The 18,138-nt window shown below is 28.5% G+C and overlaps 2 protein-coding genes across 2 annotated transcripts; both read left to right on the plus strand.

Moving 5' to 3' along the window:
• The first annotated feature begins 1,881 nt into the window (after nucleotides 1–1,881).
• On the plus strand, nucleotides 1,882–8,888 carry LOC112591219 (facilitated trehalose transporter Tret1-2 homolog). Its single transcript, XM_025334974.1, has 6 exons — nucleotides 1,882–2,204; nucleotides 5,141–5,695; nucleotides 6,973–7,213; nucleotides 7,376–7,581; nucleotides 7,750–8,015; nucleotides 8,118–8,888. Exons 1-6 carry the CDS (start codon nucleotides 2,118–2,120, stop codon nucleotides 8,371–8,373), a joined length of 1,611 nt encoding a protein of 536 aa, XP_025190759.1. The 5' UTR covers nucleotides 1,882–2,117; the 3' UTR covers nucleotides 8,374–8,888.
• Nucleotides 8,889–10,532: 1,644 nt separating this feature from the next.
• LOC112603854 (pancreatic triacylglycerol lipase-like) lies at nucleotides 10,533–18,138 on the plus strand. The gene is made up of 8 exons (XM_025352647.1): nucleotides 10,533–11,370; nucleotides 13,787–14,205; nucleotides 15,220–15,469; nucleotides 15,623–15,894; nucleotides 15,965–16,115; nucleotides 16,504–16,633; nucleotides 16,810–16,995; nucleotides 17,967–18,138. Exons 1-8 carry the CDS (start codon nucleotides 11,250–11,252, stop codon nucleotides 18,034–18,036), a joined length of 1,599 nt encoding a protein of 532 aa, XP_025208432.1. The 5' UTR covers nucleotides 10,533–11,249; the 3' UTR covers nucleotides 18,037–18,138.

Consider the following 18,138-nt stretch of genomic DNA (forward strand, 5'->3'; position numbering starts at 1 on the left):
CAGTGCATCATATATTAATTTATGTAAATAAAACTAACAAAAATCAACCATTATAATAATAATATCATATTATTCCTATAGTGAACTAATCACCAAAATGTAATGGTGTATTGACACATCAACATAATATTATGTAGTTCAGACTTGATATTTTTTTAATTGTTTCAACTATTAGATATTAATGTAATTATTGATACTATTAAATTGTTCTAACAATAATTGTGTTCCTTGATATTTTAATATTATGATATATGTTATTTTTTATATTATTTTAAAATTAAAATATTCAATGACAAAAATTTCAAAATATTTTATCTTATTACCAATTTAAATACCTTGGACTTAAAATGAACGAGGTTTTAACTTTTTTTGATTTATTCTAAATATGTAGGATACATTTAAAAAAAATATTATATAATTTAAATGTTACAATATTATAAATTTTTATCTATGTTTAAAATATTGATTTTAATTACAATCAATAAAATAACTGTACAGTATATACTTAACAAGATATAGATAGTACAAAATAGTAATTTTGTAAAAAAATTTAAACCCTTCTGTTTAAAGCCCACTTAATAAATTATACTTTGTAGTCATAATTTTTATCTTATTTTAGTTGATATACAATTATTGGAACTCTTTTGTTAAATTTTATAATGTTCATATTGCTTTTTATTTTTTTGTTTGTTATTATTGTTGTAATATTTGTAATAAGTGTATAATAAATTATTTTACTTATTTTTGTATAGACTAGTCAATGTTATACTTTAATAATTAGTGAAGTTTAAAAAAACATTATATATAATAGACGTTCTTATTTTAAAAATTGTTTTAAGTATGAAATATGTTTAATAAGTTGTACATACCGATTATAAGTACTTTATTTGTAAATGTGTATGATAATTTTCCATTAATTTTATTCACTTTAGTTAGTTTGAAAATTATAATTATTTTTATTGTTACTATAATCAGCATTTAACACGTTTGTTACATTTATATTGATACTTAACCTTTTACTTATATTTTATATTTAATAGTCAGTACTCAGTACTGTATAATCTTAGTCGTACATCTAATTACATAATATTTCATCAATAAGACAATTTATGAGTATATGATTTATACGTCGACGCCTTGCATAATATAATATATCCTGTAATCCTGCCTCGTTTGTACTTATTTTTATAATTTAAGGAATACCTAAGAATTCAAATTTTTGTAACAAACTTATAAAATAACACTATTAGTTTCATCACAAAAATATTTGCATTTCAAGTATTATCTAATTATAATTTATTATATGGTTTACCTATGCATCCACATTACATACACATGAGACATAACTTTTGGTTGAAAACAAACTCATTAAAAATAATTTAATATTTAATTATTTCAAGAAATACTGTTTTCTTAGCAATAGTATGAGAATTCTAAGCTTATTAGGCTAAAAATGATTGAAGAAGTGATATGGTAACATGATATAGACAATAAGAAACAAAAAAAAAAAATAAAACAATTTATTGAAAAATGAATTAAAAATTAAAAAATTATTTTTCAAATATAAACCTAATATTATTTCAAAAACATGTGTTTTAGAAATAATACATATTAAGCTAGAAGTGCATAACGTGTAGAACTGTAGACATTAAACAAATCCTATCCGCGATAAAGTCGTGTAACGTTTAATTCCGGAAATAATTTTGAGGAAGTAGTAGAACTCGTTAACATTTTCTTAGAACCGATACCATGTAACAGATACGGTAAAAAACTCCTCACTCTTTTTGTTATTACTTTTTATTTTATTTTTTTTATTTGTTGTGGAACGTCTATTACATGAGCAGATACCAAATATCCCGACGACGGTCCTTGACTATCACCCGAAACGCCTTGACCGTCCACTCGGTGCTGCGACACGGAGTCAAAACGTATGCGTAGTAAGTTACGACTTAACACCGGGTACACAAATACACGACATACATGCACCATGTACACATCATTGCAGTGGTAAATAACTACTCTTTTCGTTGTGTCTTGGCTTTTATCCGATCGTTAAATTCGTTATTTATTATCGCGAATAATAATAATATTTTGCACTATTGTTTGTTATTATTCCGATGATGGCCGAACTTAAATCGTCAAAACTAGACGCAGAAAATGTCAGGAACATGGAGTACAATTTGTTTAAATCATCATTAGCTCAAGTATGTAATTTACTTATTTATTATTTATTTTTCTTTTAACAATTATACATTTTAACTGGTACACTTTGGAAAACTGAGATTGTTATCCTTATGATAATTATTATAATATGACTATTAAACTAATTTTATTCAGAACTAACTTTTTTTCATTCTAAAGTCTGAGTGATATCACTAAAAACGTGTTTACATTGATTTATATAATTACTTTTATACAAAGAACTAAATTTGAAAGTTATTTAAATAAAGCATATATACCGTACATAAGCAATTAGTAAGTATATACTTTTTATGTTTCATTTATCATCACAAAATAATAGTTACTTTTAAATTAATATTTATTAAGTTCAAAAGTTTAAATTTGTTACTTAGTAAATTTATTTATTTGTATTATTTACTTTAAAATATAATCTTCCTATATATTATTGAGATTATTATTTTTTTCATTATTTCTATATTAATATATTTATTTTTATTTGTGTTTTAAATAATTAACTTCCAATTTCTTACAATATATACCAATTGACTCTATAAATATGCACTTTTGAATTATTTCTTATAATATTATTCATACATTTTGAACTTATTAAAATTTTTGAATAAAATACTATGAGTCTTATAGCTTTGTAATTATTTTAATAAAAATATGTGGAAAGTATAATATTAGTAATTATCTATTGTTGAAGTTCGTTTTTAATGACACTAACAGTATTTAGGTAAGTGAAAAAAAATTTTTAAATAATTTTAGTAGTGTTTTTTTTTTTTTTAAATAATTTTACTGTATATTTATACGTAATTATCAATAATATTATACAATTATATAAAACTATTAAATACAATCAAATTTAGATAGCAATATAAATATTTTTATTTTCGACCAATTAGTTTTTCCAATTAATTTAATCTATAAAATACACATAGTGCACGAATTAACATAACTTAAACACAAACGTATTACATAATCGTTTAAAATATTTACCAGTTTAGTATCTATACATATGTATACATATTATATTATTTAAAAGTTAAAACTTCAAATAAAATGTAAGTTTGTGAGTTGGACTCGGAGAATTTAATGGATTTACCATAATTATAGCTCTACAATGACTCATGATACCTAATAGTCATAATAAATGTAATAATAAAATCTCCCAAATAAATCCAAAAATTATCAGAGAAAAGTTTTGAATTTCACTAAAATTTAAAATTAGTATCAGCCTTACTCTAAATAAAAATTATTATATTTTTGAACTAAGACAATAAACTTTTATAAATAGTAAGTTCTTTTGCTACAATATTCAAACTTATCAAACTCATAAAATTGAACGATTAAAGAACGTTATTGAAGTAGAAAGCCGGAACAACTCACATCAAACATATTATCAAGGATCTTTGATGTATTAAAATAATAAGAAACTAGATTGACGTCGACCTCATGGTGTGCGCATACGCGAATGCCATTGATACACAATCGTGTTGATTATTTAATATTCGTTTGTACCTACATACGTACTAGCGTACTATTATAGTCGTCAACGCAAAATGCCTATTTCAAATGAACATATTGATATAGGTACTAATATTAATCTATACGTCATTTCACGAAAAAAATAAACGCACAAGAATAAAAAAAAAAAAATCATTATTAAGTATTTCAATGGCAATTAATTGGTTTGTTGTAGTATGATAGTATGATTAATGACCGTGTTTGTATATAGTAGTAATCGTAAATCCATAAGGTCATAAAAAATAAAACTAAAAATATTTTATTCGATTTTAAGGACGAAATAATTATGTTTTAATTAATCTTAATATCGATAAAATAAGCATCACCTAAAGATTTTGACAATCTTGATAAACATAATGATATTAGAGATTTTCAAAGAACGAAAGTTTACCCTCAGTCCACAGCATCAATTAAACTGAACAGTCATCCATTACTTTGTTCTTGTCTACATTTCAGAATTAATTTAGTATAATAATAATTGTTTGGCCAGCTTTCTCTAATTATTTCATTATTTATATGTACACAAAAGATAATATTATGATATGCAATACTATAGTGATTGTTCTAAATATTCTAATAATGAGAAAAGAATAGCCATATGCGGGATGTATAACCTTGTAGGGTGAGATCGCTCAGGGCAAAAGCTACTATTTGGCATTAAAAAAAATATATTAATAACACTTATTATTCAAGTACAACAATGACAATAACAATCGTATTGATTTTTATACGCATCACACGTTATTTGCACTACAATAATTTAAGTATTCTTGACAGTGTTTAAATTTAATAAACTATATCAATAAACCTCAAAAAAAAAAAAAAATGATAGTATAATTAATCATGAAAATTAAAAATCTATAAAGAAAAAAACGAATCGAGTAAAAAATGTAGGTAATACAGCCGGTTCAGTAACACAAATCAACAGATCGGATAGCGTATTAAGTTATAACGAGCATTAAGCGAACGAACAATAGATTTATAAAAGCACAATACGTTAAAAATAAAGTATTAAGTAAATTATTTGGGATCTTTTTCGGTATTTGCATTATCAAATAATTTCTATTGACTTTAATAAACTTTCACAAAAAAAAAAAAAAAAAACTCTAATTGTCTTTGGGCATTCGACGGTTTAATACTCGAACACAAGCGAACTGTTATTATCGACGCTACGAATTGAATGCATTTAAAACGCTCGACGAATGCAGCTCGATATAATATTATTATGATATAAAAAAGAGAAATCGCCCAAAAACGTAGAACAAATGTTTCCAAATCGAATCTATTGTCATATAATAATATAATATTCTATTTGGAAGCTGCGTTTTACGTACAATAAGCCATAGAACGGAAACGAAAACGTAACGCATTCGTTACAAACGCACTGCGACCCTAATAATAATAAAATCGTTATCGTTGGTGAACTGTGCAGATCGGTACGATCATCGTGCAGAACGTGATCATGTTGGGCTTCGGCATGTCGCTGGCCATACCGACGGTGGTCATCGGGTCGCTGATGTTGGACGACGACGGCGGCGGCGGCGGCGGTGGCGGCGCCGACGCCATGACCTTGACGGAAACGGAAGCGTCGTGGTACGGCAGCGTGCTGTTGGTGTGCCATCCGACGGGAGGCCTGCTGTCGGGCGTGCTGCAGGAGATCGTGGGCCGCAAGTGGTGCATGGCCCTGGTGAGCGTGCCGCAGCTGATCGGCTGGTACGTGCTGTGGCGGGCCGGCAACGCGTTCGATCTGTACGTGTCGTGCGTGGCCCTGGGCCTGAGCATGGGCCTGAGCGAGGCGCCAGTGCTGACGTACGTGGGCGAGACGGTCGAGCCCAGGCTCCGGGGCCCGCTGTCGTCGGTGTCCACGTTCACCATCATGCTCGGTTCTTTCGTCGCGTACCTCATGTCGACGGTCATGCCGTGGCGGACGGTCGCCATGATCAACATGGCCGTGCCCGTCGTCTCGTTCGCCGCCGTCGTGCTCCTGGTAAGCATGTTTTATTATATTATAACATAATTATGTGTTTTCGTTTCGCGTGATTGTTACGTGTTGGGGTTCAGGACTTGTTGCACTGAGCATTTTCGGAGCGCGTACGGGGGAACAATCGAAATATTATAGAAAAGGTAATATATTTTCGAAAACATGCAGCTAAGAGTACCTATATATGAAAACAATAGGGAAAACAATAGTGTGCATATGAAACATATACATTTAAACTATTAAACAGTATTTAAAACAGTATTGTAAGTAAGAAATAAGACTAAATTTGTTAAGTATGTGTTTATGTAATACACAAGTATATTACAAAATATACGAAAATATCCGGAGACAAACTTTGTGTTTAAATTCATCAAATAAATTTATATCTCACCTAAAATACTTTATAACCAATAACCATCATGAAAAACACACTAATGCGTGAAATTCAGATCCCTAAATATTATTATTATTATTTATCACAATATTGATATACACGTGTAACATATTACATGGCGATAATTTATAGGTATGAGGAAAAATAACTAGAATTATTGTTGAATCGTTAAAAACTGAACCCTTGACCAAAATGTATCAAATCATACATTTAAAACCCGGTGTAAATATATATACATAAATTGTAAGTTTAAACAGTTAGTTAACTTTTTATTTAAGAAAAATCGTAAAATTGATAGTTTACGACCAATTTAAAAAAAGGTGATGACCACTAATAACATAGGACTAAACCAGTTTATTACACCAAACTGGTCATCGTTTTACGAGTAACTTGGTCACACTTAATATTTTATACATTTTTCTAAAGTAAAAACTTAAATAACCTTAATCGCATTATAGAAGTTTTAGAATTTCTATTTAGTATTTACTTTGCATTCATGCAGTTTATTATATCAGTAAAAATTACAAACCGTGTAACAGTATTTTAAAACTTAAAATTTAATTTTTGTAAACTAAAAATTATCATGACGAACGTAATTTTACGGAGAAATCCCGTAGGGCGTAGACCTAAACAAAATAAATAAAACCTACAAAAACAATATAATTTTTTTTTTCTAAAATGAATAATACAAACATTGATACTATGTTGTATACTGAGTAAAAATGAGTGGGGTCGATTTTTAATATTTTTAAATTATTCCCGAAAACGTGAATACGTATTTGAATCAATGATTCACTTTGTGTATCATATTATATTACATTTCCGTCACCTTACTGTCCTTGCACACTATACTCGATACTCGTATAATATTTTCTATTTGTTTACATAGACACCTGAATCGCCGGTATGGCTGTTGTCGAGGAATAGGCCAACCGAGGCAAAAAAATCATTGGCCTATCTGAGAGGTTGCGTGAGCACGGCCGACGTGGAAGAAGAGTTTTCCGAACTTTCGATTTATGCAGGATTTAACAAATCTGTCGATCTCGAGCAATACGTCGACTGCGGACTAGACCAACGACGTCTATCGTACGTTAAGTACTTGCAGATCAACACCAACGACAATACCAATGGTAAGCATAGACGATAATATTATTATATAATGGGGCGAAGTCATCGTATGTCTGAAACGTGGTAGGAAAAATGGTGGAAGTCGAAGATACTCGAGGGTCTATGATTTTTTTAGATCCTGTGCAAAGCGATTTTATAATATTTATAAATTACGTTTTTTACAGCCGAAATCGACATTCTCGCCAATCAAAATCAAACTGGTTTTCTGGACACGCTGAAAAGTTTTTGGACGCCTGAACTCAACCGGCCGTTTTTATTCATAATGCTCTTTTTTTTCTTCTGGTCGTTCGCCACATTCATACCGGCCAAGCCGTACCTGATAGCTGTATTCAGCGAAATCGGTTTGCCGTGCACTGCTCAGTGGACACTGGTCTGTGATTCGTCATTGCGTTTAATAATTATTTAAACTTTTCATAAATTATATATATATTTTTTTTTATACATTAACAAACCATAGTGCGCCCTTTTCTTTTCTTTTTTTTTTTTTATACACAACATTTAAACGATTATATATTGTTAATTAATCGTATTTTTTTAGGTATATACTTCTATATTAACCTTAGTAGGAACTCTATTGAACGTGTTGACTGTTGCTAAGTTCGGCAAACGTCCTATCACATTGGTTTCGATGGCGCTCTGTGCTTTTTCAATGCTCGGAATCGGAATGTATATGGTTTCTACTACTTATTTCTCATTTTCGTCAACGTGGATACCAATGATATTGTTAAACGCCTTATTCTTCTTCTCTGGTTACGGTGTGTTTCCTATTCCATGGATGTTGGTCAGTGAAATATATCCAACAAAGTAAGTTTAGACATTTTCTAGTTATAATATAATAGTACACTTAATCGATAGTTATAAAAAAAGTAATTATACTATTTTAAATTTAACATGTTGTTTCTATAGGGGTCGCGGCATCGCAAGTGGACTAACTGCCGCGTTGGCGTTTCTGATGACATTCATTTTGACGAAATCATTTTTGGAAATGCAAGAATGGCTTACACTACCTGGGCTGTTCACCGTTTATGGATCGATTACATTAATCGGAACTCTCTACTTGTATGCGTGCATGCCCGAGACCGAAAACAAATCACTGCAAGATATCGAACACTTTTTCATCGGTGACTTGGACGATTTCGAGGACTGCGATAATCTAAGCTGATTTGTCGAAAAAAAACTACGTGCTAAAATATTCCTAATTTGTTTTTCGCAAAAATCAACATTGTTCACTATAATTTATATTAATTTAAATGTATTTATTTATTATTTATTGTTAACTTGAACGCCATCATATTATTTTTTTATTGCCATTATAAATATCATACGATGTTTTGAAATTTTTAATTATTGCAAAATAACTGGAAAGTTCTTTAATGTATAGCTGAAGCTTAATATGATCAATATGAAAAGTATTTATATTTTTTTAAGAGACATTTTACTCGTATTGTATTTATATTTTATACGAAGAACGACATTAAATTTTAAAAAAGCATTACTTATATAAATATTAATTAAATTGTAACATATGAACAAACAATTATCGGTAAAAAATACAATGCATAACCATTGCTATTCACGATGGTGTCGATAATTAGAACACAGGTTTATATATAATTTTAAGTATGTAAATAATAATAGATACCAATTTTGTCTTTACACATTGAGTATTCCAAACTTTACTATTTTTTCCAATTATCTACTTATAAAAGTAAAAATTCTATGAACAAATTTAAATCAAAACAGAAGATGGACAGATAAATAATTTGTTTACTTGGTAGTATTTTTATAAATTTACTTATAATGATCATTGAGTACTGACTAGGTATATAATTTTTTTCCATTTGAATTAGATTACTACTAATTACTATTATATATTATTGTACTAAACAAACTTTTTACGTCATGACTATTTTAAATCACTTGTAAACACTGTAAGTGACGACAAACTATATTTATGAATGACGTATTTACGAATAGAATTTTGAGTACGTGAATAGTCAAAACATATTATTAATTGATATAATTTTTTGAAATAATACTTTAAACATAATAATATAATAATGATTTAACAAATTGTTATTATTTCATGTATTGATATTTATATTTTAAAATAATTTAATATATACGCCATATAGCTCAATAAATGGAATTTGATTAACAAATTAGCTATATTTGTATGATATGTATAATATGTATAGTGTGTTCAAATATTCAAATATTAAAATAACACAAAATCAAAAACACATAGATATTTTGCATTAATTCATAACTTTATTAATATATTATAAATGCGTAACTAATAATTTCTTTTTTATAATACGTATGTAGCTAACACCAAACACTATAGTATAGCAATTGACAATGTAAGATAAGCTGCAACTTAAAGAAAATAAGTATGTTTTTAATAATACGAGTTTATTATCTTTACATCTTATAGTATGACGCTTTTAAATCAAAAAATACTTAATAACTAAAGAGGATCATACATTTATTTAATGTAACACAAATATAACTCTATAAAAAGTATATCGAAATAAAAGTGTCAATATATTAAAGTATTAAACATAATATAACAATAATTACCTAGATAGAGATAAGAAGATTAACATATAACAATTTTGAATTAACATAAATTGTTTTAAACAAAGCTGATATTGTCTAACTGATGTTATTTATGGTAAATACTAAATGTTTTAATTTGGGTTTTCTTTCTTAGTTTCCTATTTGTGACTGACGTAGATTTTTTAGATAAAATAATGCAATATTATGTAAAATTCCTATGAAATATCAACAAGTTCAATCGAATGAATCATTCAATCGTTCAAAGTCTAATAACATTATTCATTATTATTTAATTATTATTTATTATATTATTTATATGCATAACCACGATGCATTCTTAAAATTAGGTAACATAAACACGTAATGTAAATAGGACATATTATCATTAGATATAAAATAATCATGACCGAATCATCTATTAAAATAAACAAATGAAAAAAAAAAAAGTCCGAAATTTAGAAAAATAATTTTTACAAATTATATTTATTTCTCATGCACAATAATTATGAAGGTTTTTTAACCGTGGGTTGCATATTGCATAATAAGAAATCATATAGAGTCAACTGTACCGATTGCGATTTATTGATTGGCCGTACACAAAAAGTAATAATATTATTGTCGCAGTTTACGTATACTCGTAAGTTTATTTGGTATAAATATAACCATCTGCGATCAAACACGATTCAGTCATTTGATCACCGTTCGCCGAGCATGATGTTTAATAAAAACGAAAATACGTAATATTATTATCATTAAGTTCGTTTTAAATCTTAAATGGTTTTGTATTTGGTCAAGCGTGTCGCGTTTTCGTACGGAAATACGTTACTCTTTATCTATTAGAAAAAAAATAAAAAATAAATCGAATTCTCTCAATGTGCGTAATATGCAGGTATGCTCGCTAGTGTAGGTACAGAGTGTACACAATAATAAATTAGAGTGTTTCAGTGTCGTTTTCCTGACCTTTGCTCTTCAGTTGCACATCATAAAAATACATTTTCATATCTGCCACTGCTGCTCGCAATCGTATTTATTAATCGAAGCGCTACGCACAGAAACCCGCATTGTGTTCATATAAGGTCTTGCAGCGTCCGAAGCAGCACGTGCAGCTGATCGTCGTCAAAATCAAACAACCGTTTTTAAAACGACAACCACACGTGTGTGAAAACATAACATATGTCGTGATAAACAGTGTCTCTTAATATTTACTTATCATACAATCATAATATTAAACATTATATACGGCTGATACACTAATCGCGTTGTCTCCTTCGGGATTTCGACGGTGCGCACGCGTTACGGGCGCGATACGAGTGAGAATAAAATTTTAAAATACTCAGCTGTGTGCGTACATAATTCGACTGAATAATCAGTAATATCCACGCGCGATATCGTCCGTTTACGGACTTTTCAAATTCGCCGTCTATTTATCATAGTTTTTTTTTTTTTTTTAACTATCACAAATCGTACATTGTGATCATGTTTAACAACACAAGCAATCTACTGCTGCAGACCATGCTGTACTTGGCGCAGACAGACAATATCACATTCCCGTTGAACTACACCGCGGACGCGAACAACGTAATTTTGGAAGGCGACAGTGAGTACTCCTATAATCTAAAATTAGTTTCGATTCTATTCTAAAAGCCGTTATAGCGTTTACCATATTAACAGTATCACATCATTAAATTTAAAATACCTCTTTTTTCTTTTTCCTAGTTTAAATCGACGCCGCCGCGGGAACTGCTATCGCAATGCTTCAGCGAAAATTTAAAATACCTACCTTGTGAACTAATAACTTGCCTACTTTATAACCTACAACTAACATTATATCGATATATAGTAATTATCATCATTCATAGATAAAACGAATTCCATTTAGAATATATTATACAATATTGAATATTATAATAATTCATTACTTTCACAGTTTCACGATATACATTGCAACTACACCTATACCTTTGGTCACTTTTATCGACTGTAACGTTGAAATTATATGATATAGGTATTATTTTATATAATCGCTACATCCACATCCACCTTTCCAATATCTACAATAGCTTTGAGTATCTTGACTATCTTGTTTTTCTGTTAAATTATCATCCGAGACTACGCCAAAAAATACATAGAATACATTATGGAGAACATATCATTACTATTTCAATATTTACGAGTATAAAAGAAATAGCTTTTTTTCAGCCAATGCAACGGGGTACGCGTCCAGAACACAATTTTATTCATATTGTAGTAGGCACATGCGTAATTGTATAAGTGAATCAAATATTATAATTTATAACTAAACATTTCTACTTGCTAAGCTATAATCCGTTTTAACAGCACAATTACTCATATTATTATATCTATCTTAGTCTTCCGATTTCATTTCCATCGAATTGAACTAGCTTTGTATATAGTTAAATTGGTCAAATTACGATTTTTGACACTTCGTCAACTCCAAACGGCAACATTTTGGATATTATTAGATATTGCAAATATAACCGTACATAATTTAATATTTCAAAGTATACTAGGTCTAAATAGTTATTATATAAAACATTGAGGAATTAAAAACACATTTTTTAAAGCCCAATAACATTGATAATAATAATTGTTATGTATTATGTTACAATGCATTTTGCAATGTTATTTCGATAAATATTGTGATGTTATCATAAACTGTGGACCTATATAAATTAATGTGCGAAGTATATAATACTAGTTGCGAAAACTATATTTACCACGTGTTGATGCGACTCAGAGTCCACAGTGTAGCATGCCGGTTTTTATTGATTATGAAATTGATAATAATTATTGTTAATACTTATTAGTAATATTAATGTGTCGTATAGCATACACATACAAAGTTTAATTGACTAATTTAAGTATAATAACAAAATATACAACTTTTAACTCTACCATTTAATTAATTTAAATTATGCTGTAATTATTTTTATGCTACATACACATATTTTAATGAAATTTAGCATCAAATATCGAAAGTCATAACTGTCGTCTATCAGAATAACAAATTATTACTGTTAACTAAACCATTAACGTAGATTTGATCTAAAAAAAATGTATTCAAACGAATTTTTTTAATAATAGTCTATGGAATTATTTAAAAACCAAAAATTAAGCACAATTAGTTCATATATTTTGAATATCGAATATAATTAACGCCATCTTTCATTTTTAACGCATAGATTTTAGACTAAAATTTTCCCGGGCTATTGAATAGTATCAACTAACTTACTAAAAAGTCACAATATTAAAGTAAACAGTACTTTTCTATATCAAAAACTTAGCAATATTAATCATTATAAGAATTTGAATCGGTTGAATCGCCTAAAGTATCCAAATACAACATTATTAGTATTTCAGAGAAAATATAATATTTTATATGTTATTGATATAAATTGAATAATGTACCTATAGTTATTCGATTTAAAAACAAATCATAAATTACATCTTTTAGTCACGGGTACCTGTCATTTTAAATTAAATATTTTGGTTTACGAAGTGAAGTGGTACAGAGATACCCTGCAAAATTTTGATCTCGTACTTCGAAAATCATTTTGCATCAGGATATGAATTTAAAAACGTACCTATGTTATTGATCAAAAAAATAAAAAATTTAAACAATTAAAAAGATAAAAAAATATAGTTATTTAAAAAAAAAAATTATTTTATTTCAACTGGAAATAATGTAAGAAAAATATTTTCAATAACATTGATAGATGTTGAAATAATGAATATTCGGAAATAAAAAATCATCCTGTATATACATTATTAATTAATAAATTTTGATTATCATTGATCATAATCAATTAATATACTCTGAAAAAATATGAAATTAAAAAATGTGCCTTTAAAATTAAAAATCACAAAATACCTAACCTAACCTAGTTTACATAAACTTCAATAAACATGCAAATACAACAATTTCTGAGTCCTAAATTTATAATAAATAATAAGAATATTTACATCATGACTGTGTCTTGATCTTGTTGCAGACGTGGAGGTCAAGTGTTATGGCGAATATGGTTGTTTCTCAGTGGCCGGTCCATGGCAGGATGTTTCCTCCAGACCCGTGAACCTGTTTCCGGAACAACCAGAAAAGATCGCGCCGCGGTACTGCCTGTACACACGTAACAATCGGAACGTGTGCCAGTACCTGAACCACAAGGACCGCAATTCTGTGATCATGTCTAACGTGATCCCGACTTTGCCCACATACTTTATTACACATGGGTTTCTGGAAGGTGGTGATCGACCGTGGTTAAAGGAAATTTCTCGGCAAATCCTGCGACGGTACGACGCCAACGTAATTATCATCGACTGGGAACAGGGCTCTGGGTCACCATATACACAGGCTGTAGCCAACATACGGATGGTGGGCAGGATAACAGCACACCTTATAAACGTGATTCGAGTGAGTAAAGTTTATATACTTATGTATAGATAAATATTTTGTATATTATAATAAGTTATGTATAATTTATGGACTTGGTAAATTTAATATAATATAAGTCTCATACTAATATTTTAATTATTCATGAGGATAAAGTGCTAAGCTTCAATATTTATACCAGATATGTAATAAAAAATATTACTATGTCCTGTGCTTGATATTAAAAATCGAGAGGATGCAAAGCAAATGCCTTCTGGATATCTATGATAGAGTATCCATCATTCAGAGAAGACGAGAGAATAGCAACTTTATAAGTATATAACGTTGTATAATATTAAACTACGAGTATTAAGCACGCAGTACAATACAATTATACAAAATATACAAAATATAAAAATCAAATTTTATAAGTATTTTATATAATTCGGAAGGGCCGGTTGTGATGCATCTAAAACATCCGACGAAAAATTAATATTACTCGTTCCTAGTACGCTTGTATACCTATTAGTTATCATTTAAATTTATAAGTTTAAAGTTTTAGGTAGCCATCTACTAGAGTTATAGTACATTAACACCTATTGTTTACGCAATAATTGAAATTTATATTTATAAAACATTTATTAATTTGAGTTTCGATAAAACATGAATATATATAATATGCGCAAAATAATATTTGAAATTTTTTCTCCTTATCGTCGCTTTTTTGGGATTGTATTAAAAAAAACCATATTACCTTTAATTTTATATTCTACTACAGTAATATACAAAGGTTTTCCACAATCAGTTATAATCGTTTTGAATTAATTCAAATAACTAAATTTTATCGACCGATCTAATCATTTAGAACATTTCATTCGATGAAAAAAGATAAAAATTTAATTATCTGTTTAAAATGGATAAAATGTAATAATTAATAACCTCATTCATATTTAAATTCGATTAAAAACTTCGGTTTCACATTAACCACCTTTGTATATTATACTATTTAATAAATATACTACAGTATATTATACGTTATTATATTTTTATGTATAGACAGAACTCGGATTAAATGTTGCTAACGTTCATCTAATCGGTCACAGTTTAGGATCACATCTTTGTGGTTATGTAGGAAGTGTGTTGCAAACGAACTTTGGCGTCACAGTGGGTCGAATTACTGGTCTAGACCCGGCTGAGCCTCATTTCAGCCAGACCGACCCGATGGTGAGGTTAGATCCTTCGGACGCTATGTATGTGGATATAATACACACCGATTCCAGGCCATTTATTAAAGGAGGCGAATTAGGTACAATGTCCATTATTATATTATACATTATTGTTACAAATTACAATATTCTGTAAAATAACATTTTAATTATCTTTTTGTTATTATTTAATACTATTTTATGTATACTTCTAATAATAATTATGTGTCATGTTAATTCGTTGCTTGATGTAGGTCTGGGAATGAGTGTACCAATAGGACACTTAGATTTTTATCCAAATGGAGGTGAAAATCAACCCGGATGTAATCAGGGTATGATGAAGTATATTAACCGTGAAAACGGTAGTTTCTACCAAGGTATGAGAAGATTTCTAGCCTGCGATCATGTCAGAGCACACGAATATTTCAACGAATCTATAAACACAGTTTGCAACTTTGTAGCAATAGAATGCGATTCTTATGAAGAATTCTTAAATGGTGAATGTTTTTCGTGTTTGAGCGATACTGTATGTATATGGCATGTTATTAATAATAATATTATAAAACATATTTTCATCTAATTAATTAATGTTTAAGAACCCTGATGGTAAAATCTGTGCAGAAATGGGTATGCGATCGTTGGGCCATTGGAAAAAATATGCTCCTACCATTGCCAGTTCTCTTGATCCTAATACATCACCACATATACGTTTATACTCACTTACCAACGGAGACTCACCATTTTGCAGTAAGTATTAATGTTAAAAATTTACTTAGCTTTTTTTTTCATTAATTTTAAATAACAGGTACTTACATGTTACATAATATATACATAATAAACTTCAGTTAGGTCCTGACAATATGATCTTTGATAAATTAATAATTACCAACAATAATACTCTGTTTCTAGATTTTAAGAAAAAGTTCTAATTTAAAAACTCTTACTATAGTATTTTTCAAATGAATGTATTAAAAAAAAAAAACTCTTTAACTTACATTTATCGGCAATAAATTAAATTTATAACCAAGTATAGTTATCAAAATACAATTACTTTTTATTCTCGATGCGGCATAACTACTGGTGATTTATACTAAAAATTTAAGAAAATGTGTAATTATTCATATTTATATTTTAGCGTATTTGTACAAAGTAACATTGAATTTGGCAAATTCGCAATTAAGCAAAGACCATGGTGGTGAAGTAGGGCATTTTTTAGTGCAGCTCGAAGGAACCGATTCCAAGTCAAAACTTTTGAACGTATTCAAGTGAGTGTTTTCTTTGTAGTTTTTCTAACCACATAAGTATATTTTTATATTATATTTATAATACATGGATAACCTATACACTTTTTTCAACCTTCCTTACCAAAAAAAAAAAAAAAAATCCCCACTGATGGTAAAAACATTTTAATTAATAATTATGATTCTACACTCGAAAACAGAGAGCAACATTATAAACCAGGAAGTGTACATCGTCGAGTATTTGGATCTAATTATGTGGGTACCATCAAATCAGTACTGTTGGTTTGGAACCACTCGACCACAATGAACATACTAACCTGGAGATTCGAAGCGCCGGTCATTTATGTCGAATCGTTGACTATCGAAACATTCAATATTGGCCAAAAGTATGTTAACTCACTACCAATATAAACATTATTATTATTACTATTAATATTATAACTGAGAAAAATCCCATATAGAAATTTTAAAAAAATTAGCAAGGTGCGTTTTTGAAATTTAAAAATATATACTTCGAATTCCTTTATGAATTTCAAAAATTTACCCTATCTGAATAGCGAATACCTCCAAATAACGGACAAAATGTCAGTGACCAAGAGTGCCCGCTATTCAGAAATTAAACTTCATATCATTTATGTGTATAGTATTTAAAAAATTGCTGTTTGTTTTACTTTTTTAAGCAAAATATTTATCATTAGAATATTATATTCTGACAAATATATCAAAGAATCGCATTTCGCTGACCTATATTTGTTTTAATTGTACATTAAAAATAAACTGATACCTATACTGATAACTATATACAATTAATGATAATTTATATATATAATATATATGTTACCATACAGTGTATCAACTGTAATTCTTACAGTCAATAATTTTTAATTCAATTCAATAATTTTAAAATATGATTTTAAAAACTAATATTGTATCTATTAAAAAAAAAAAAACAATTGTAATAATTTATTAGTACAAATTAATTAATCTAAATCGCTGTTTTAATGGTTCTTAAAAATGTTGAGTGAAAATGTATTAAACTATTTAAATATATAAATACTTATTTTAAAACTTGAAATCTTAATTTTCATCATGCTATTTAATATAAGTAAATTCATTTTTTAGGCAGGAAATAAATAATAGACTTAAGAATATGTTTACCTTTTTTAATTATTAATACTTACATAGAATTTATTCGACAGGCGATACAAAATCAAACACTGTAGTCTGTAGAACATTTGTGTGTATGAAAATGTATAAAACTAATAACACAGATAATTTATTGCAAATTTCACTATGTACATTGTACCTACATAATAATATCATGCCAAGGTTATTAATATTCTTATTTTTTTTTTAGACTAAAACTATGTCCACCGAAATTAATAGCTTTGGAAGCCGGCCTATCGTTTAGAATGATTCCGTGTTAAGACTAACAACGCATGAAAAACAAAGATACGAATATTTAAAATCGTTTTTTTTATTCATATTTGGCTAGATTAAAAACGATTTTATTTATGTATAATATGAAC

This window comes from Melanaphis sacchari, unplaced genomic scaffold (assembly GCF_002803265.2).
Source record: "Melanaphis sacchari strain LSU unplaced genomic scaffold, SCAv2.0 Contig0_pilon_pilon, whole genome shotgun sequence".
NCBI classification, from domain to species: Eukaryota; Metazoa; Arthropoda; class Insecta; order Hemiptera; family Aphididae; genus Melanaphis; species Melanaphis sacchari.

Excerpts from the sequence above, each read along its gene's own strand:
- LOC112591219 (XM_025334974.1), top strand. The coding sequence starts at position 2,118 with ATGATGGCCGAACTTAAATCGTCAAAACTAGACGCAGAAAATGTCAGG. Across the intron at positions 5,696-6,972 it reads TCGCCGCCGTCGTGCTCCTG|ACACCTGAATCGCCGGTATG; the intron begins GTAAGCATGTTT and ends TTGTTTACATAG. Across the intron at positions 7,582-7,749 it reads GCACTGCTCAGTGGACACTG|GTATATACTTCTATATTAAC; the intron begins GTCTGTGATTCG and ends GTATTTTTTTAG.
- LOC112603854 (XM_025352647.1), top strand. The coding sequence starts at position 11,250 with ATGTTTAACAACACAAGCAATCTACTGCTGCAGACCATGCTGTACTTG. Across the intron at positions 16,634-16,809 it reads AAACTTTTGAACGTATTCAA|AGAGCAACATTATAAACCAG; the intron begins GTGAGTGTTTTC and ends ACTCGAAAACAG. Across the intron at positions 16,996-17,966 it reads ACATTCAATATTGGCCAAAA|ACTAAAACTATGTCCACCGA; the intron begins GTATGTTAACTC and ends TTTTTTTTTTAG.